The following is a 22824-nucleotide window of genomic DNA, read 5'->3' as shown; positions in this document are numbered from 1 at the left end:
CTTCTCCTCTGCTCCTCTCCTCTTCTCCTCTGCTCCTCTCCTCTTCTCCTCTCCTCTTCTCCTCTGCTCCTCTCCTCTTCTCCACTGCTCCTCTCCTCCTCGTCTTTCCTTCTGCTCCTCTCCTCTTTCCCTCTGCTTCTCTCAACTTCCACTCTCCTCCTCTCCTCTTCCCCTCTGCTCCTCTCCACTCTCGAAACAACGCGTTCGTGTAGAAGGTAGAACGTCACATTGGCTGATGGCATCGCAGCCCTTCTAGTCGAGCTGAAGAGTTACCTTCTCTACTGTTGTTACCCTCTCTTTCTGTTTCTCTCTCTCCCTCTCCTTTATTTTTCTTCTAGCTATCTAGCGCTGTCTCTCCCCTCCCCCATCCTCCCCCTCTCTCTCTCTTCCTAGTTGAGAGGGATACCGTCTAGCCCTATCCCAGAGTTGTCTTCATTAGTCCATCCCAGCCTGGATGAAGTGATGGTGGAGGGTAGAGGGGGTAGCTCTCAGTGAACTAGACAGACAGACACAGAGTGAAGATGAATACATGCCCTGTCCCACATTGGAGCAGATGAAAGTTTGTGTGTGCGTGTATGTGTCTGTGAGTGTCTGTGTCTGTGTGCCCTACCTAAAGCCTGTAGCAGCCAGTCCAGGGAGATAGATTAGTTGGATGAACTATTATAGCTGCTATATTTCAGCAGTCAGAGCTGACAGTGAGATAAACCAGTAGAGAGAGAGAATGGTGTGTGTGTGTGTGTGTGTGTGTGTGTGTGTGTGTGTGTGTGTGTGTGTGTGTGTGTGTGTGTGTGTGTGTGTGTGTGTGTGTGTGTGTGTGTGTGTGTGTGTGTGTGTGTGTGTGTGTGTGTGTCTGGCTGTGGGGGTGGACAGGAGCAGATGCTTTAGCCCTCATCCCAAATGGCACCCTATTCATTAGTGCAAAACTTTTGACCAGACCATATGGGCCCTAGTCAAAAATAGTGTACTACATAGGAAACAGGGTGCCATTAGGGATACTGCCTTAGTCTCTAGATTGAGTCCATTAAATGAGAACTTCCTCCATTAGGAAGTCTAAACTGTGATTACACACGCCCACCCGCCCACCCACCCACCTACTGAGAGGAAGAGCCAATAAACAGCCTTCATGACCTTCACCGGTACTTCCCCTTCCCCAGGCTTTATTATATTTTTATGTTTGTTTGTGTCTGTGTGTGTGCTCGCGGGTCTACATGTGTGATGTGATATTTTGTATGTATTTAATTGAGCCTTCCTTGAATGGGTTCCTTAACCCTCAGCTCACAATGGGAGCAGGTGAGGAGGGTAAGTTTGCGTCCCAAATGGCACCCTATTTCCTACATAGTGCATTGCCTTTGACCAGAAGTTGTGCACTATGTAAGTAATATGGTGCCATTTGGGACAAAGCCCAAGATCACACATCATTTGCATCATCACAGATTGAAAAGCATCTATACAGCCACTATACCATGTCTACATAATAACACCTGGAAGGATTTCAGAGAAAGTGCAGTGTGGCTTCCTGCACTCTAACAATTGCTGGGTTGTTTGGTTGACCCATTTGCTTGGTTACAGACATTGGGTCAATTAGTTGAGTTGTTTTCTTTGAAAACCACTGGGTTATCAATGCTGGGTGCTGGGTTATTGATGCTGGGTGCTGGGTTATTGATGCTGGGTGCTGGGTTATTGATGCTGGGTGCTGGGTTATTGATGCTGGGTGCTGGGTTATTGATGCTGGGGGCTGGGTTATTGATGCTGGGTGCTGGGTCATTGATGCTGGGTGCTGGGTTATTAATGCTGGGCGCTGGGTTATCGATGCTGGGTGCTGGGTCATTGATGCTGGGTGCTGGGTTATTGATGCTGGGTGCTGGGTTATTGAGGCTGGGTGCTGGGTTATCAATGCTGTGTGCTGGGTTATTTATGCTGGGTGCTGGGTTATCGATGCTGGGTGCTGGGTTATCGATGCTGGGTGCTGGGTTATTGATGCTGGGTTATCGAGATATGACCCAACGAGTCAGTTCAAAATAATTGGGGTGTGGCTTAGCAGGGGCATGGCTGTCGTATAGTTATTTCTGGCCACCCATGAGAGTAAATGTGATTCTGGTTCATCTGTTCTGTTGTATTGTTAACATATGTTAATGTTGAACAATGACAGTTTTGTAGCTTTAAAGAGGCTTACACAAGTGTATGGGTTTCTTAAGAGCCTAAGCAAATCACAATAACCAAGGCTGTTCAGGTGTGACAGAAATGATTGGTATTTCAATGATAACAAAGGCTGTTCAGGTGTGACAGAAATGATTGGTATTTCAATGATAACAAAGGCTGTTCAGGTGTGACATAAATGATTGGTATTTCAATGATAACCAAGGCTGTTCAGGTGTGACATAAATTATTGGTATTTCAATGATAACCAAGGCTGTTCAGGTGTGACAGAAATTATTGGTATTTCAATGATAACCAAGGCTGTTCAGGTGTGACAGAAAGGATTGGTATTTCAATGATAACCAAGGCTGTTCAGGTGTGACAGAAATTATTGGTATTTCAATGATAACCAAGGCTGTTCAGGTGTGACATAAATTATTGGTATTTCAATGATAACCAAGGCTGTTCAGGTGTGACAGAAATTATTGGTATTTCACTGATAACCAAGGCTGTACAGGTGTGGCAGAACGGGTGGTATTTCACTGATAACCAAGGCTGTTCAGGTGTGACAGAACGGGTGGTACTTAACTGATAACCGATGCTGTACAGGTGTGACAGAAAGTGTGGTATTTCACTGATAACCAAGGCTGTACAGGTGTGACAGAACGTGTGGTATTTCACTGATAACCGATGCTGTACAGGTGTGACAGAACGTGTGGTATTTCACTGATAACCAAGGTTGTATAGGTGTGACAGAACGTGTGGTATTTCACAGATAACAAAGGCTGTTCAGGTGTGACAGAAAGGATTGGTATTTCAATGATAACCAAGGCTGTTCAGGCATGACAGGCGGGTGGTATTTCCCTGATAACCAAGGCTGTACAGGTGTGACAGACGGGTGGTATTTCACTGATAACCAAGGCTGTATAGGTGTTACAGACATGTGGTATTTCACTAATAACCAAGGCTGTACAGGTGTTACAGACGGGTGGTATTTCCCTGATAACCAAGGCTGTTCAGGTGTTACAGACGGGTTGTATTTCACTGATAACCAAGGCTGTACAGGTGTGACAGACGGGTGGTATTTCACTGATAACCAAGGCTGTATAGGTGTGACAGACGGGTGGTATTTCACTAATAACCAAGGCTGTATAGGTGTGACAGACGGGTGGTATTTCACTGATAACCAAGGCTGTATAGGTGTGACAGACATGTGGTATTTCACTAATAACCAAGGCTGTATAGGTGTGACAGACAGGTGGTATTTCACTGATAACCAAGGCTGTACAGGTGTGACAGACGGGTGGTATTTCACTGATAACCAAGGTTGAATAGGTGTGGCAGACGGGTGGTATTTCACTGATAACCAAGGCTGTACAGGTGTGACAGACGGGTGGTATTTCACTAATAATCAAGGCTGTACAGGTGTGACAGACGGGTGGTATTTCACTGATAACCAAGGTTGTATAGGTGTGGCATACGGGTGGTATTTCACTGATAACCAAGGCTGTACAGGTGTGACAGACGGGTGGTATTTCACTGATAACCAAGGCTGTACAGGTGTGACAGAAGGGTCTGGTATTTCACTGATAACCAAGGCTGTACAGGCGTGACAGAATGGTCTGGTATTTCACCAACCAAAAGGGTAACCCACTTCCAAAATGAGCACCTCCCTACACAAAACAATATCTGGAACACACACACTGTAAAAAAAAGCTGTGAGGTACAATGTGTGTTGCGCCTCACATTCCGTGAAGTGGTGTAAATCAGGTAAATTAAATCAATGGCAGTAAAGATGAGGTAAGATGCTGTGTGTGTGCATGTGTGTGTGTGTGTGCTTGCATGCTTGCGTGTTTGAGGTACAATGTGGTAAGATACTGATCCTGGCAATCAGCATGATCTGCTCAGCATTTTTATTCCTACTAATGGTCAGCACCACGGGCACAGCTCCAAGCGTCAGATTTTTGAGACCATCATTCTGTCTGAGAAGGAAGGCTCAGTGACACTACCTGGAAACACACACACTTCACAGATGACGGCACAACTACTCCAGGGGTGATGTTCTGCGGTTTACCCTGTGCTGCTCATCATTCTGTCAGACATAGGAGCCTCTCTAAGGTGACACTAGCCTGGTCCCAGATTGGTTTGGATTGTCATGACACGGTCATATCCATGTCATAATATGTCATAACAGCTGACATATCTTTAAATATATCTTAGATTTTAGATTTTTCAATGTAGCCACCCTTTGCCTTAATGACAGCTTTGCACACTCTTGGCATTCTCTCAACCAGCTTCACCTGGAATGTCTTTCCAACAGTCTTGAAGGAGTTCCCACATATGCTGAGCACTTGATTGCTGCTTTTCCTTCACTCGTCGGTCCAACTCCTCCCAAAACATTTCAATTGGGTTGAGGTCGGGTGATTGTGGAGGCCAGGTCATCTGATGCAGCACTCCATCACTCTCCTTCTTGATCAAATAGCCCTTACACAGCATGAATGTGTGTTGGGTCATTGTCCTGTTGAAAACAAAGTATAGTCCCACTAAGCTCAAACCAGATGGGATGGTGTATCGCTGCAGAATGCTGTGGTAGCCATGCTACTTAAGTGTGCCTTGAATTCTAAATAAATCACAGACAGTGTCACCAGCAAAGCACCCCCACACCATCACACCTCCTCCTCCATGCTTCATGGTGGGAACCACACATGCGTAAATCATCCGTTTATTTGGACTCATCAGACGTAAGGACACATTTCCACCAGTCTAATGTCCATTGGTTGTGTTTCTTGGTCCAAGCAAGTCTCTTATTATTATTAGTAGTGGTTTCTTTGCAGCAATTCAACCACGAAGGCCTGATTCACACAGTCTCCTCTGAACAGTTGATTTGGATATTTGTCTGTTACTTGAACTCTGTGAAGCAATTATTTGGGCTGCAATTTCTGGTAAATCTGAGTCTTCCTTCCTGTGGCGGTCCTCATGAGAGCCACTTTCATCATAGCGCTTGATGGCTTTCGCGACTGCACTTAAAGTAATGATGACTGTCGTTTATCTTTGCTTATTTGAGCTGCTCTTGCCGTAATATGGACTTTGTATCTTCTGTATACCACTCCAACCTTGTCACAACACAACTGATTGTCTCAAATGCATTAAGAAGGAAAGAAATTCACACATTTTTTAACAAGGCACACCTGTAAATTGAAATACATTCCAGGTGACTACCTCATGAAGCTGGTTGAGAGAATGCCAAGATTGTGCAAAGCTGTCATCAAGGCAAAGGGTGGCTACTTTGAAGAATCTCAAATATATTTTGATTTGTTTAACAGTTTTTTTGGTTAATACCTTATTCCATATGTCTTCACTATTATTCTACAATGTTTAGAATAAATACATAAAAACCCTGTAATGATTAGGTGTCTCCAAACTTTGACTGGTACTGTATATGGAAAAATACACATTTTAAAATGTTGATCAATCGATTGGTCTAAAGAACAGATGACATTCGGTCTACCAATATTTTGTTTAGTTGGGGACAGCCCAAAACATTCCTAAAACATAATTTGACATTGATACTGTTGCCGCTTCCTGTATTTTTGATTTATAGCCGAGTGACAATACACCATTTTTAAAAGAGTTCATACTGTTTTGTACACTCATTGAAAATTGTGATATGTTGAAGACCAAGCGATTACAGTAACTCCGTGAACACGTGTCCAACTTCTGTTCAGATGACTTGTATTTTTTACATTTAGTACCTTATAAACTGCTCATGCACCAACGTTTACCAAGTGGTCATTAGAGACTGAAATTGATTAGCTTGCTCTAACGTAATCAATAGCATTCACAAATTGATCACGCATAACAATATAACTGGCAGACAGTACCCTATAAGTTAGTGTAAAAAACTTTACAGTATTGTCGTGTCTTTACTATCATTAAATGTGAAGAGTGTTATTTTATCAAATTAATAATCTATGTGTAATTAAAATTATGTGATTAAACATATCATGTAAACAAAATTAACCAGGAAGTCAGGGCACGAAGGAAAATGTCAATTTACAGAGCTATAATTTTCCAAATAGAACTCTTCAGATATTTTAATATCTGATCGATTAGTCATTCTCATTAATGTATTATTACCTTGTTAGTCTCATTCCAAACATTGTAAAATTATTGGTTATCTGCACAAACCCTAGCATAAATTATAAATAAGCAATATACAAATTGGCTTAATTATTTATTTACTAACTAAATAATCACAGAAAAACATCACAAACAGTAGATATTGGTTACTAACAGTGATAGAAAAGTCCCTAGTGGGCTAAGCTGATATGACAGCTTGGTAGACAAAAGGAAAAGGTTGGGACTGAGAAAGAGCGGGAAAGACAAATGGATTCACTACACACAGTCTATAATTATATTAATTGAAATGCTAATCCTTTGCACATGAACAGCCGCTAATTAGAGAATAATTGCAATGTATATATATTTACACCCACATGTCGTTGTCTTCTCTGTTGGAATCATCAATCGTCCTGTAGGGTTCATCAGAGTCTCTGGTTAATTAAAGTCACAAAGCCATTGAAGTCACAAAGTATTTTATGGTTGTAGGTGGTTAGAATGGATACCTTCAGAGTACCATTCAGAAGTGTTCTCATAGAATATTTGCTTCGGAGGTTGTCGGGATGCTCATTCTAGGTTTACGTAATTTCTAGCTGCAGACTAGCAATTTGTGTCATCTAGAATTTGCTCTTTCTGTTGTGAATCGATAGTCTCAGAGTTGAACCATTTCCAGCCAATGCTCCACATGGGATGGTCTTCTAGTCGAATGGTTTGAATGGTCTTAACCATTCGAGACATCTGGCCTACCATGCGTCTCTTAACACAGTGTCCAAAGAAGGGCCAGACTGGTAATAGAGGTTGCAACATTGACGGCGGATCATTTTAGAAAGAGAGGGTCCAGATTGTCTAGCCCAGCTGATTTGTACGGGTCCAGGATTTGCAGCTCTTTCAGAACAACTTCTATCTGGATTTGGGTGAAGGAGAAGCTGGGGAGGCTTGGGCAAGTAGCTGCGTGGGGTGCGGATCTGTTGGCCAGGGTTGGGGTAAGGATCCTAGGACTAAACACCTCCCTCTGCAACTGGATCCTGGACTTCCTAACGGGCCGCCCCCAGGTGGTGAGGGTAGGGTACAACACATCTGCCATGCTGTTCCTCAACACTGGAGCCCCCCAGGGGTGCGTGCTCAGTCCCCTCCTGTACTCCCTGTTCACCCACAACTGCATGGCCAGGCATGACTCCAACACTATCATAAAGTTTGCAGATGACACAAAAGGTGGTAGTCCTGATCACCGACAATGACGAGACAGCCTACAGGAAGGAGGTCAGAGACCTGGCCGGGTGATGCCAGAATAACAACCTATCCCTCAACGTAACCAAGACTAAGGAGATGATTGTGGACTACCGGAAAATGAGGACAGAGCACGCCCCCATTCTCATCGATGAGGCTGTAGTGGAGCAGGTTGAGAGCTTCAAGTTCCTTGGTGTCCACATCACCAACAAACTAGAATGGTCCAAACACAACAAGAAAGTCGTGAAGAGAGCACGCCAAAGCCTATTCAGGAAACTAAAATAGATGTGGCATGGGTCCTGAGATCTTCAAAAGGTTCTACAGCTGGAACATCGAGAGCACTGGTTGCATCACTGCCTGGTACGGTAATTCCTCGGCCTCCGGCCGCAAGGTGTAACCGGTGTGAAATGGTAAGCAAGTTAGCGGTGGTGAGCGCTAATAGCGTTTCAATCGGTGAGGTCACTTGCTCTGAGACCTTGAAGTAGTGGTTCCCCTTGCTCTGCAAGGGCCTCTGCTTTTGTGGAGCGATGAGTAACGATGACTCGTGGGTGACTGTTGAAAATCCATTCAACTTTCTTCAAAGTCTCGCACCTGGACAGATTAGATTAGAATCTGCATTCTTTGGGGTCTCATGTGGTGCAACACAGAGTCTGGGGAGAGTAAACTGGGTTTTCTCCTGGATCCAGGTGGGAGCCAGTCAGCAGCCAGCCTCTCTTTCTCCCCCAAGACCCTCCTCCCCATAAACACACAGTATTCCTAGTGAAGGACTGTTCTCTCTCTCTCTCTCTCTCTCTCTCTCTCTCTCTCTCTCTCTCTCTCCCAAGCTTGATACACAGTCTGTATCAACACCTGAACAGGTGAGAGAACTTCACTGAGAGCAGGTTGATCCATGCTTCTTCTAAGTCTTATCTTGAACAGGTGCATGGTGAACTAACCAGGTTTTTCTCCAGAACCCAGGTATAGCCAGCCAGGAGCCAGCCTATCCTCTTCCCTCAAAATCCCTCTCCCCAGACGCACACATCAGGTCATCTGCACTGACTGTATGTCCCTCTCGTTAAGACCAAAATGTAAATATACAATCAACAGTGATGGACTGTTCTCTCTCCTGTAGAGCTGGATACACAGTCCATATGAAACTGTCCTAAGTATTAACACCTGGACAGATGAGAACATTTCTCTACGAGCTGGGCCTACATTCTCCTGAGCCCCTGTCTGCTCACTTTGACCCAGTCAGCCAGCCAGTCTCCCTTTTCTCCCAAGACCCCTCTCTCCAGACACACAGCCTCTTCAGTGAAGCTGATTATTAAGTCTGTATGAAACATTTCTCCTTAGAAGACACCTGGACATATAACTACTCAGACCAGGGCCTCCATTTTCCTGAGTCTCAGTATGATGTCCTCATCTGGAACAGGTGCATAGTGAACTGGGTTTTCTCTAGTGTAACCATCCAGGAAGCAGGCAGGTCATGGAAGACAGAGCACAGCACAGCCTACATCCCTCCATCTACCCTTCCTCCCCCAGGGCCCTTCTCTCCCCAGACACACAGCCCCCATCCCTCCATCTTCGCATCCATCTACCCCCTTCCCATAGGAACCCTCTCCTTTCTCCCTAGACACCCACAGCTCTCTCTGGGTAACATCAGTGTGGGGGCTAGTGCCTGGATAATTTATTATCCTTGACTGCTGTGGGAGACACTGTGTGGTGGGAGACCAGCTATAATGGAGGGTAGATAGAGCATATCTACATCCCAAATAGCACTCTATTCCCTATCCAGTGCAGTACGTTTGACCAGGGCCCATACGGCTCTAGTCAAAAGTACTGGACTATGTAGGGAATAGAGTGCCATTTGGGACACACACCATATCCCAGCTAAAGGAGATGGAAACTTCTCTTCTTACCAGGCAGTATGTCATGAGTGGAGCTGCACCAAAAACAGGATGAACCCCAAATAGCACCCGTTTCCTTATAAAGTGTGCTACCTTTGACCAAGGCCCGTAGAACTAGGCAAAGTTAGTACACTATATATAGGGACGTCAAAGGTTCAGGCTACTGCACAAAACAAACAGAAACTCTAGTCTCTACAGCGCCGGTTAAATTGTGTTTAAGAGCATTTTTGAACTCTCTAAATGGTTTAAATGACTGAGAAATAGATGTCATTGTTGCAATAGTTTGTGAGTGGGCAGCATTCATCCTCAATTGACATGTTGAATTATTTTGCCATATTACACTATGTTTTGCCTAATTTCCCTAATGTGGACAGTTTGTGTTACTACACTATAAAAGAAAAACAGTTGTTTTTACGGTAACTTACTGGCACCTGTAAGTTACTGTAAAAAAAAAGGATGGAGGTTGAGAGCCTAGAGAGAGCAAAGAAAGACTTGGCCAAACTCCTAAATCCCCAAAATGGGAGAATTAAACAATATTTCTACCTATGAGAATGTGGGAATGGTCCGTGGACACTTAAGGGACAGTCATTTTGAGTGTGTTTCATGCGGTGATCTCATGAAGGACAGGAAATATACAGAACTGTACCTCTGAATGTATCCATTTCTCAATTATGGGGTTTGCATCTAATTCTTGTATAAAAATGAATGAGTAAAGATTAAACTATTTGTGAAATGATGTAATGTGATGTTAACTTTTAAAATTAGAGAATTGTCTTCCATATTATTATTATAATGTATTATTTTTACCTTTATTTAACTAGGCAAGTCAGTTAAGAACAAATTCTTATTTTCAATGACGGCTTTGGAACAGTGGGTTAACTGCCTTGTTCAGGGGCAAAACTACAAATTTTGACCATGTCAGCTCGGTGATTCGATCTTGCAACCTTTCGTTACAAGTCCAATGCTCTAACCACTAGGTTACCTGCCGATAGTCAGTGGCCACGCCCCCGTGAGGCAAGCCATTACATCAGTTATCATGGAACTGCCTTTTCTACTGAAATACTACCTGTGACGAAAGGTATTTTTCATGTTTAATGACCTCTCTGGGATATGTGGGACGCTAGTGTCCCACCTGGCCAAAAGCCAGTGAAAATACAGTACGCCAAATTCAAATAAATTACTATAAAAATCAAACTTCCATGAAATCACACATGCAAGATACCAAATTAAAGCTACACTTGTTGTGAATCCAGCATGTCAGATTTCAAAAAGGCTTTTCGGCGAAAGTAAACTATGTTATTATCTGAGGATAGCACCTCCGTAAACAAAGACAGACAAACATATTTCAACCCTGCAGGCGCGACACAAAACGCAGAAATCTCCTTCCAGGCTCATATTAAACATCTCCAAATCATAATTAAATCTAGAATCATCTTCCTATTTCGCAACAAAGCCTCCGTCACTCATGCCGCCAAACTTACCCTCGTAAAACAGTCTATCCTACCGATCCTCGACTTCAGCTATGTCATCTACAAAATAGCTTCCAATACTCTACTCAGCAAACTGGATGCAGTCTATCATAGTGCCATCCGTTTTGTCACCAATGCCCCATATACCACCCAACACTGCGACCTGTATGCTCTAGTCGGCTGGCCCTCGCTACATATTCGTTGGCAGACCCACTGGCTCCAGGTCATCCAAAGCCAACACCTCTTTTGGCCGACTTTCCTTCCAGTTCTCTGCTGCCAATGACTGGAACGAATTGCAAACATTTCTGAAGTTGGAGACTTATATCTCTCTCACTAACTTTAAACATCAGCTATCTGAGCAGCAAACCGATCACTGCAGCTGTACATAGCCCATCTTTAAATAGCCCACCCAATCTACCTACCTCATCCCCATATTTTTTAAATGTACTTTTCTGCTCTTTTGCACACTAGTATTTCTACTTGCACATCACCATCTGTTCATCTGTCACTCCAGTGTAATTGTAATTACTTTGCTACTATGGCCTATTTATTGCCTACCTCCTCACGCCATTTGCCCACACTGTATATATACATTATTTTTTTTTTATTGTGTTATTGACTGTACGCTTGTTTATTCCATGTGTAACTCTGTGTTGTTGTTTGTGTCACACTGGTTTGCTTTATCTTGGCCAGGTCACAGTTGTAAATGGGAACTTGTTCTCAACTGGCCTACCTGGTTAAATAAAGGTGAAATCATTATATATATATTTTTTTAAATTAGTGATGAGCTTTGAGGATTCTATGGTGTTGAACGCTGAGCTGTAGTCAATGAATAGCATTCTCACATTGGTGTTCCTTTTGTCCATGTGGGAAAGGGCAGCGTGGAGTGCAATAGAGATTGCAACATCTGTGGATCTGTTTGGCTGTTATGCAAATTCGAGTGGGTCTACGGTTTCTGTGATAATGGTGTTGTTGTGAGCCCTTACCAGCCTTTCAAAACACTTCATGACTACGGACGTGAGTGCTACGGGTCTGTAGTCATTTAGGCAAGTTGCCTTCGTGTTCTTGGGCACAGGGACTATGGTGGTCTGCTTGAAACATGTTTATATTACAGACTCAATCAGGGACATGTTGAAAATGTCAGTGAAGACACCTGCCAGTTGGTCAGCACATTCCCGCAGCACACGTCCTGGTAATCCGTATGGCCCCGCAGCCTTGTGAATGTTGACCTGTTTAAAGGTCTTACTCACGTCGGCTACGGAGAGGGTGATCACACAGTCGTCCGGAACAGCTGATACTCTCATGCATGCCTTCTAGTCAGCTTCACTGTTCATGCCTTGTACATGGGAAAGGTGCTGTGTGGGAAGATTGAGGGAGGCTGTGCTCTGACTCTCGTGGCCTGGCTGGTTCACCTTAGCCTGGGTACCAGTTTGTTTGTGCTATCATTCCACTTTTTACCAGTCATTAACAAGGAGTGTCAAGAAGGGGAGTGATAGTACAGACAGACTGGTACCCAGGCTAGGTTCACTTAGCCCTGGAGAAAACCAGGTTCACTCTGAACTCTCAGAGATGTTACCAGTGCAGATACTGTACATCATGACTTAGAAGAAAAGTTTTGTATTCCCTTTTAAGGTTTTGTATGGACGTAATAACCAGATTCACTAGAGAAAAAGAAAACACTACATATCCTTAGACACGCACACACGTTAACCCGGTGAATTAGAACCTTAGTGGGCAGGGATTTACCCAGGGGACTGGCCAGGCAGGACACACATCAACTAGGAAGGGAAGGAACACTCAGGACAGAACCGGATCACAAATCCACATTATAACACTCTTAGGCATCCTTCCACAGAGGACATGATATAAAACAATAAACCATCCACAGCATAGTGATGGGGTATAACTGTACCCTAGCTGATGATATGAGAGAAATATTCAAGGAAATGTGTGTTATGTGCAGTGTGTCCCCTTATGAAAAAAAGAGTGCAATATAACTGCAGTATGCTGCAACTACTGCATACAAAATATGTTTTTTTAACTGCAGTCATTTTGCAGTGTAATTGCAGTTAGAGTGTAGTATAACTGCAGTTCACTGCAGTTATTCTGCAATTACGGCATTCAAAATACCAGTCGACTGCAGTTACTGCACTGTTACTGCAGTTTCAAAACTGCAATCTTTTTTTGTAAGTGTGTGTGTGACTACTCTGTGGAGGCATTATGAAATTCAAACAGTAGCTAATGTAATTCTTGCTGAGCCTATTTCTGTCAATATTTACTAGCAGCAGGGGCCTCTTGCTTCTGTGGTCAAATAACACTAGCAACATGTGCAACAGACCCATAAGCTACTGATAATGCTTGAGGGTAAAGAGATGTGGAGAGTGAACTGTTTTGGCATATCTGAGGAAGAAAGAGGACACGTACAGTACACACTTTGTAGCTAGCTGACTTACGTCTCTTTGGCTGACCATGTTTGTGTTTTAGTGAGATTAACATCAGCGGGTGGTTTTCAATGTGTTATGGAAGCTGTATTGGTTTAGTGTAATTCAAATCTGACCTCATGGCGACTTAACTGTGTAAGGTGACATGACACATGGCTGCTATTAGCCCATCACAGCTAACTAGCCGGCACAACACAGCTAACTTGCCCACCACAGCTGACTAGTGCAACACAACTAACTAGCTAGCACACAACAGATAACTAACTAGTTCAACACAGCTAACTAGCTAGCACAACACAGTTAACTAGCTAGCACACCACAGCTAACTAGCTAGCACACAACAGCTAACTAGCGCAATACAGCTAACTAGCTAGCACACCACAGCCCACTTAGTAGGACTAACACGTATGTGTCTTTCTGTCTCTGTGTTTTCAGTTGACGGCTGCATACACAAAGCGGCAGGCTCCTGTCTGTATGAAGAATGCATCACACTCAATGGCTGTGAAACCGGCAACGCCAAGATCACCTGTGGCTACGACCTACCGGCTAAATGTGAGTACCGTTTAATCCATTATTATCCCTGTTCCAATTTTCCCTGCCATGGGTGCTGTTTTGATGCTACATCCTACACTATGCTGCATTTGTGTCCTTTACAATACCTGCAATGAATATGGTTAATTCTATATGGTGCATACCAGCTCTTTCTATATGATATGTGAAACGCTGGGACATGATGATGCTTCTATGCATTACATCCAATCGGATCATTGTAACAACATGACTGCCAACCTAATTATCACTACACCACCCACCCACTAGCTACAAGATCCCAGTTAACATACCCACCCCATAGGAACAATTGGTTGCAATGATGTCCAGTGTATCCCTTCTGTAAGACATTGTTGCCAGTGATGTCTGCAACATTACATAATGACTACACTGACATTGTGAATCACCCCACTGCCTCACTGCATACTGAATTACATTGGGGACATTTGAGTCATTTTAGGATGAATCCTATCAATCAGTCCATCGAGTTTACAGTTGCTTGCACACTTTATTTCTTTATTTTTGGATATAGAACGACAGTTCCATCATCATTTATTAGTAGTGATTGGCCATTACTGATGAATGGGCTCTTATTATTAACAGAGTCATTATCATTATGATGGGTAGGTGCTTGTTCTACGCCCTGTTGGAGGTTCCATCTGTACACAAAGTCTGCATCCCAAATGGCACACTATTCCCCTTTACAGTGCACATTGGTTCTGGTCAAACACTGCACTATATATGGAATAGGGTGCCATCTGCAAACAAATAAAGACATTAAGGGAAACATTTGGTAGTAACTTGATTGATATTTTATCCTTGATTTATCCAGTTAACGGTTCACATAACTCTCCTCTTGGTGAGTTATGGAGATCGTCATTCCATAGAAGGCTGCCGTTGTTTTAGGCTTTTTCAGGGAAGGAGGTATATAACATACATTTGTCTGCGAGTGTGATAGAGAGAGAGAGAGAGAGAGAGAGAGAGAGAGAGAGACAGAGAGAGAGAGAGAGAGAGAGAGAAAGAGAGAAAGAGAGAGAAAGAGAGAGAGAAAGAGAGACAGAGAGAGAGAGAGAGAGAGAGAAAGAGAGAGATAGAAAGAGAGAGAGAGAGAAAGAGGGACAAAGAGAGAGAGAGAGAGAGAGAGAGAGAGAGAGAGAGAGAAAGAGAGAGAGAGAGAGAGAGATAGAGAGAGAGTGGGGGAGAGAAAGAGAGAGAGAGAGAGAGAGAGAGAGAGAAAGAGAGGGACAGAGAGAGAGAGAGAGAGAGAGAGAGAGAGAGAGAGAGAGAGAGAGAGGGACAGAAAGAGAGAGAGATATTAATCTGGTAATGGATGAAGAGGTGTGTCTGTGGACACATCTAGATTGGGGGAGTGATAAGGGTGATAGATGACCATTGGTAATTATTTCTAATGCACCTGCCACACTTAAAAAGGTGCCACAAACAAAGCTGGAATAATATGGTCGTGTTAGGGTTGGGGTTTATAGTTGTATAGTTGTATAGCTTTGGTACAGTTCTGTCAAACTGTATTAAACTTCCCAGTGGTAGTGTCATTTCCCTGAATAGTTTCTGTAAGACAGAGAGATGGATGCCTCCCAAATTGCACCCTATTCTATATATAGTGTACTACTTTTGTCCAGAGCCCTATAAGCCCTGGTTGAAAGTAGTGCCCTATAAAGGGAATAAGGTGGCATTTGGGACTGACCCAGAAAAAGGACCCAGAGAGCCTGTGAAATTAGAAGAGGGTTGGAAGCAAATGAAAGTTGTGGAGAAATTGGTTTGTGTTTAATGTGTCTTAAAGCTGTCAAACAAGCCAAGCAGATAAACCAATGAGTCATGCAGGATGATAGACAGACAGGTGGTTCCATTGATTGCTATGGAAAATACATGTGCACACACAGTCTGTTCCATTTTCTGCTATGGCAACACTGCCTGACACTTCCATAACAATTTAATAACATATGTCAAATGTCATAGTTTAATAACTTACTATGTCACGATATCACAAACAATCTCGGGCTGTGGACACATCTTCTGTAGGGGAGAGTGGTTTAAGTTTTTTTACATTCAGCATCACTCCATCAAGGGAAATATAGCATTCTTTCAAACAAAGATGTCGAGATATATTTCAGGATGTTGTGTATCCCTAGAAATAATCAGAATTCATGTAAACATTACAGTTTTGAAAACATAGCTTGTCCAACAAAAGTGGTATCTTGGCACAATTTAGCTTGCGGGAAAGGGGAAGTTAGGCCACCTACACATTTCTGTACTGAATGAAATATTACCACCACCTCTTTAAAACCATAGCTATCTGTATTTCCCAAACACAATTCAACACAATCACACTTGTTTTTTTTGTTGTCTTTTAATTATTTTAAGCATCTTTTAACACAGGCTTAACAGCTAACAAACACTTTGTACTTTTTAAAATACATTTAACATAGGCCAGGCCTTGTTTTTACTAATTGTATATAAAAAGAAAAACTGAAATATCACATTTACATAAGAATTCAGACCCTTTACTCAGTACTTTGTTGAAGCACCTTTGGCAGTGATTACAGCCTTAAGTCTTCTTGGGTATGACGCTTCAAGCTTGGCACTAGAGGTTTTACAACGCCGATACCGATTATTGGAGGACCAAAAAAAGCCGATACTGATTAATCGGCCAATTTTTTATTTATTTGTAATAATGACAATTACAAAAATACTGAATGAACACTTATTTTAACTTAATGTAATACATCAATAAAAATCTATTTAGCCTCAAATAAATAATGAAACATGTTCAATTTGGTTTAAATAATGCAAAAACAAAGTGTTGGAGAAGTAAAAGTGCAATATGTGCCATGTAAAAAAGCTAACGTTTGAGTTCCTTCCTCAGAACATGACAACATATGAAAGTTGGTGGTTCCTTTTAACATGAGACTTCAATATTCCAAGGTAAGAGGTTTTAGGTTGTAGTTAATATAGTATGTATAGGACTATTTCTCTCTATACCATTTGTATTTCATATACCTTTGACTATTGGATGTTCTTATAGGCACTATAATAGTGCCAGTGTAATAGTATAGCTTCCGTCCCTCTCCTCGCCCCTACCTGGGCTCGAACCAGGAACACATCGAAAACAGCCACACTCGAAGCAGCGTTACCCATCGCTCCACAAAGCCGCGGCCCTTACAGAGCAAGGGGAATAACTACTCCAAGTCTCAGAGCGAGTGACGTTTGAAACACTATTAGCGCGCACCCCGCTAACTAGCTAGCCATTTCACATTGGTTAACGCAAGAGAAGTGACACAATTTCACCTGGTTAATATTGCCTGCTAACCTGGATTTCTTTTAGCTAAATATGCAGGTTTAAAAATACACTGCTAAAAAAAATAAAGGGAACACTTAAACAACACAATGTAACTCCAAGTCAATCACACTTCTGTGAAATCAAGCTGTCCACTTAGGAAGCAACACTGATTGACAATACATTTCACATGCTGTTGTGCAAATGGAATAGACAACAGGTGGAAATTATAGGCAATTAGCAAGACACCCCCAATAAAGGAGTGGTTCTGCAGGTGGTGACCACAGACCACTTCTCAGTTCCTATGCTTCCTGGCTGATGTTTTGGTCACTTTTGAATGCTGGCGGTGCTTTCACTCTAGTTGTGTCATGAGACGGAGTCTACAACCCACACAAGTGGCTCAGGTAGTGCAGCTCATCCAGGATGGCACATCAATGCGAGCTGTGGCAAGAAGGTTTGCTGTGTCTGTCAGCGTAGTGTCCAGAGCATGGAGGCACTACCAGGAGACAGGCCAGTACATCAGTAGACGTAGGAGGGCAACAACCCAGCAGCAGGACCGCTACCTCCGCCTTTGTGCAAGGAGGAGCAGGAGGAGCACTGCCAGAGCCCTGCAAAATGACCTCTAGCAGGCCACAAATGTGCATGTGTCTGCTCAAACGGTCAGAAACAGACTCCATGAGGGTGGTATGAGGGCCCGACGTCCACAGGTGGGGGTTGTGCTTACAGCCCAACACTGTGCAGGACGTTTGGCATTTGCCAGAGAACACCAAGATTGGCAAATTTGCCAGGTGCGACCTGTGCTCTTCACAGATGAAAGCAGGTTCACACTGAGCACATGTGACAGACGTGACAGAGTCTGGAGACGCCGTGGAGAACGTTTTGCTGCCTGCAACATCCGCCAGCATGACTGGTTTGGTGGTGGGTCAGTCATGGTGTGGGGTGGCATTTCTTTGGGGGGCCGCACAGCCCTCCATGTGCTCGCCAGAGGTAGCTCGCCTGAGATGAGATCCTCAGACCCCTTGTGAGACCATATGCTGGTGCGGTTGCCCCTGGGTTCCTCCTAATGCAAGACAATGCTAGACCTCATGTGGCTGGAGTGTGTCAGCAGTTCCTGCACGAGGTAGGCATTGATGCTATGGACTGGCCCACCCGTTCCCCAGACCTGAATCCAATTGAGGACATCATGTCTCGCTCCATCCACCAATGCCACGTTGCACCACAGACTGTCCAGGAGTTGGCGGATGCTTTAGTCCAGGTCTGGGAGGAGATCCCTCAGGAGACCATCCGCCACCTCATCAGGAGCATGCCCAGGCGTTGTAGGGAGGTCATACAGGCACGTGGAGGCCACACACACTACCTAGCCTAATTTTGACTTGTTTTAAGGACATTCAGCCTGTAGTGTGGTTTTCCACTTTCATTTTGAGTGTGACTCCAAATCCAGACCTCCATGGATTGATACATTTGATTTCCATTGATAATTTTTGTGTGATTTTGTTGTCAGCACACTCAACTATGTAAAGAAAAAAGTATTTAATAAGAATATTTCATTCATTCAGATCTAGGATGTGTTATTTTAGTTTTCCCTTTATTTTTTTGAGCAGTGTATATACTTCTGTGTATTGATTTTAAGAAAGGCATTGGGGTTTTTGGTTAGGTACAGTCGTCCAACGATGTTAAGTCATCCTCCAGCGTTGCATCGATTATATGCAACGCAGGACACGCTAGATAAACTAGTAATATCATCAACCATGTGCAATTCTGACTAGTGATTGATTGATTGTTTTTTATAAGATAAGTTTAATGCTAGCTAGCAACTTACTTTGGCTTCTACTGCAATCGTGTAACAGGCAGTCTCCTTGTGGAGTGACTGTAAGGTTGCAAGATTTGTTCCCCGAGCTGACACGGTGAAAATCTGTCGTTCTGCCCCTGAAGAAGGCAGTTAACCCACCGTTCCTAGACCGATTGTTATGAAAACTTGAAATCGGCCCTAATTAGTCGGCCATTCCGATTAATCAGTCGACCTGTACTTGGCACACCTGTATTTGGGGAGTTTCTCCCATTCTTCTCTACAGATCCTCTCAAGCTCTGTCAGGTTTGATGGGGAGCGTTGCTGCACAGCTATTTTTAGGTCTCTCCAGAGATCTTAGATTGGGTTCACGTCCCGGCTCTGGCTGGGCAACTCAATATTTATATTATTCAGATATTCAGAGATTTGTCCTGAAGCTACTCCTGCATTGTCTTGGCTGTGTGCCTACGGTTGTTGTTCTGTTGGAAGGTGAACCTTCGACCCAGTGTGAGGTCCTGAGCACTCTGGAGCAGGTTTTCATCAAGGATCTCTCTGTATCTTGCTCCGTTCATCTTTCCCTCAATCCTGACTAGTCTCCCAGTCCCTGCCGCTGAAAAACATCCCCACAGCATGATGCTGCCACCACCATGCTTCACAGTAGGCATGGTGCCAGGTTTCCTCCAGATGTGACGCTTGTCATTCACGCCAAAACTTTTCATCAGACCAGAGAATCTTGTTTCTCATGGACTGAGAGGCATTAGGTGCCTTTTGGCAAACTCCAAGCGGGCTGTCATGTGCCTTTTACTGAGGAGTGGCTTCCGTGTGGCCACTCTACCATAATGTCCTGATTTGTGGAGTGCTGCAGAGATTGTTGTCCTTCTGGAAGGTTCTCCCATCTCCCAGAGGATCTCTGGAGCTCTGTCGGAGTGACCATCGGGTTCTTGGTCACCTTCCTGACCAAGACCCTTCTCCCCCGATTACTCGTGGTGGTTCCAAACGTATTTAATTTAAGAATGATAGAGGCCACTGTGTTCTTGGGGGATCTTCAGTGTTGCAGACATGTTTTGTTTCCCTTCCCTCGATCTGTGTTTCGACACAATCCTGCCTCGGATCTCTACGGACAATTCCTTCATTTTTGCTCTGACATGCACTGTCAACTGTGGGACCTTATATAGATAGGTGTGTGCCTTTCCAAATCATGTCCAATCTATTTAATTTACCACAGGTGGACTACAAACAACTTGTAGAAACATCTCAAAGATGATTAATGGAAATAGGATGCACCTGAGCTCAATTTCGAGTCTCATCGCAAAGGGTCTGAATACTTATGTAAATAAGGTATTTCTGTTTTTTTTTTTTTTTTAATACATTTGCAGAAATGTATAAAAACAACTGTTTTTGCTTTGTCATTATGGGTTATTGTGTGTAGATTGCTGAGATGTTTTTATTTAATACATTTTAGAATAAGGCTGTAATGTAACAAAATGTGGAAAAAGTCAAGGGGTCTGAATACTTTGCGAATGAACTTTATATTTGTTAGTACAGTGTCCAGTAGAGGTTGGTGTTTTGAAGCAGCTTGGAATCGAGAAAATACTGGAACCAAGGCGAAATCAGTGGAATCTCGGATTTTGCAACACACGGTTTGAAAAAGCATGTGATCAAACGAAGCTTTGGACATCATTGATGACGTACTTCTGATAAAGTGATCCACGCATCGGCACACTGCTTCGAAGTTAGCTGCTTAGTGATTTTGACACATGCCTCGGAGCTCCGGTATCAAACGTAACATCACTAGATATTTCTGTTTAAAGGGAGGAGAGTGTCAAGTGCCTCAGTGTGTGAGCATTTCTTGGAAAAACGCAACTAAATAAGTAAACATGTTTATCACGGACACACTACGGCTCTGTGGGCAGCAACACAACAACATGCTTTAGCTTGTTATGTTCTCTGTAAAATACCTATAATTGTGTGGTTTCCCTCTTCTGACCCTATGACTAAAAAAGACCAGCTGTATTCTAATCTTCAATCTATATCTAAATTGCCTGTAGCTATATGGCCTTCCTCTCCAAACTCTTCACAGAAAAACCTGTGTTTTGTGTCCTTTGTTTTGACTCTTTCTTCCCCATCATCAAGGTCCTAACACGGCCCTAACATGGTCCTAACACGGTCCTAACACGGTCCTAACACGGTCCTAACACGGCCCTAACATGGTCCTAACACGGCCCTAACATGGCCCTAACACAGCCCTAACACGGTCCTAACATGGTCCTAACATGGTCCTAACACGGTCCTAACATGGTCCTAACATGGTCCTAACACAGTCCTAACATGGTCCTAACATGGTCCTAACATGGTCCTAACACGGCCATAACACAGCCCTAACACGGTCCTAACACGGTCCTAACATGGTCCTAACATGGTCCTAACGCAGCCCTAACACGGCCCTAACACAGCCCTAACACGGTCCTAACACGGTCCTAACATGGTCCTAACACGGTCCTAACACGGCCCTAACACGGTCCTAACATGGTCCTAACACAGTCCTAACACGGTCCTAACACGGCCCTAACATGGTCCTAACATGGTCCAACAGATAAAAATACACCTTATGGAACAGCTGGACTGTGAAGAGTTACACACACACAGGTACAGACAATTAAGTCAGCCCCCTTCACCTCTCAGAGGGGTTGGGTTAAATTTTGAAGACACATTTCAGTTGAATGTATTCAGTTATACAACAGACTAGGTTTCCCCCTTCCCCCTTCATTTCCCTTAATACGGTCCTAACACAGTCCTAACACAGTCTTAATATGGTCCCAACACTGTCCTAACACAGTCCTAATGCGCTCCTAAAGCGGTCCTAAAGCGGTCCTAACACGGTCCTAATGCGCTCCTAAAGCAGTCCTAAAGCGGTCCTAAAGCGGTCCTAACACGGTCCTAATGCGCTCCTAAAGCGGTTCTAACACAGTCCTAATGCGCTCCTAAAGCGGTCCTAAAGCGGTCCTAACACGGTCCTAATGCGCTCCTAAAGCGGTCCTAAAGCGGTCCTAAAGCAGTCCTAACACAGTCCTAACGCGCTCCTAAAGCAGTCCTAAAATGCTCCTAACACAGCCTTAATGCGGTCCTAACACAGCCTTAATGCGGTCCTAACACGGTCCTAACACAGTCCTAAAGCGGTCCTAACACAGTCCTAAAGCGGTCCTAACACAGTCCTAATGCGCTCCTAAAGCGGTCCTAACACAGTCCTAAAGTGGTCCTAACACAGTCCTAACACAGCCTTAATGCAGTCCTAACACGGTCCTAACACAGTCCTAAAGCGGTCCTAACACAGTCCTAAAGCGGTCCTAACACAGTCCTAATGCGCTCCTAAAGCGGTCCTAACACAGTCCTAAAGCGGTCCTAACACGGTCCTAACACAGTCCTAAAGAGGTCCTAACACAGTCCTAATGCGCTCCTAAAGCGGTCCTAAAGCAGTCCTAACACAGTCCTAAAGAGGTCCTAACACAGTCCTAAAGCGGTCCTAACACAGTCCTAAAGAGGTCCTAACACAGTCCTAATGCGCTCCTAAAGCGGTCCTAAAGCAGTCCTAACACAGTCCTAAAGCGGTCCTAAAATGCTCCTAACACAACCTTAATGCGGTCCTAACACAGTCCTAACACGGTCCTAAAGCGGTCCTAACACAGTCCTAACACAGCCTAAATACAGTCCTAACACAGTCCTAATGCGCTCCTAAAGCGGTCCTAAAGCAGTCCTAACACAGTCCTAACGCGCTCCTAAAGCGGTCCTAAAATGCTCCTAACACAGCCTTAATGCGGTCCTAACACAGTCCTAACACGGTCCTAAAGCGGTCCTAACACAGTCCTAACACAGTCCTAACACGCTCTTAAAGCAGTCCTAACATTGTCCCTCTCCACCTTTG

General features: G+C 43.8%; 1 protein-coding gene across 2 annotated transcripts in view; it reads left to right on the top strand.

The window, feature by feature from the left end:
- The window catches only part of macrod2 (mono-ADP ribosylhydrolase 2), a 1220194-nt gene that overhangs the window by 489277 nt on the left and 708093 nt on the right, over positions 1 to 22824 (top strand). For both annotated transcript variants that reach the window (XM_036960544.2, XM_036960545.2), the window contains exon 5: positions 13714 to 13830. In XM_036960544.2, coding sequence (XP_036816439.2) covers positions 13714 to 13830 — 117 coding nt within the window. The remainder of the gene's footprint in view (positions 1 to 13713; positions 13831 to 22824) is intronic.

The sequence above is a fragment of the Oncorhynchus mykiss genome, chromosome 23 (assembly GCF_057628025.1).
Source record: "Oncorhynchus mykiss isolate SJ-2025 chromosome 23, ASM5762802v1, whole genome shotgun sequence".
Lineage (NCBI taxonomy): Eukaryota > Metazoa > Chordata > Actinopteri > Salmoniformes > Salmonidae > Oncorhynchus > Oncorhynchus mykiss.
Note: the sequence above shows the minus strand (reverse complement) of the source record. Positions and strands in the feature narration are given on the sequence as shown.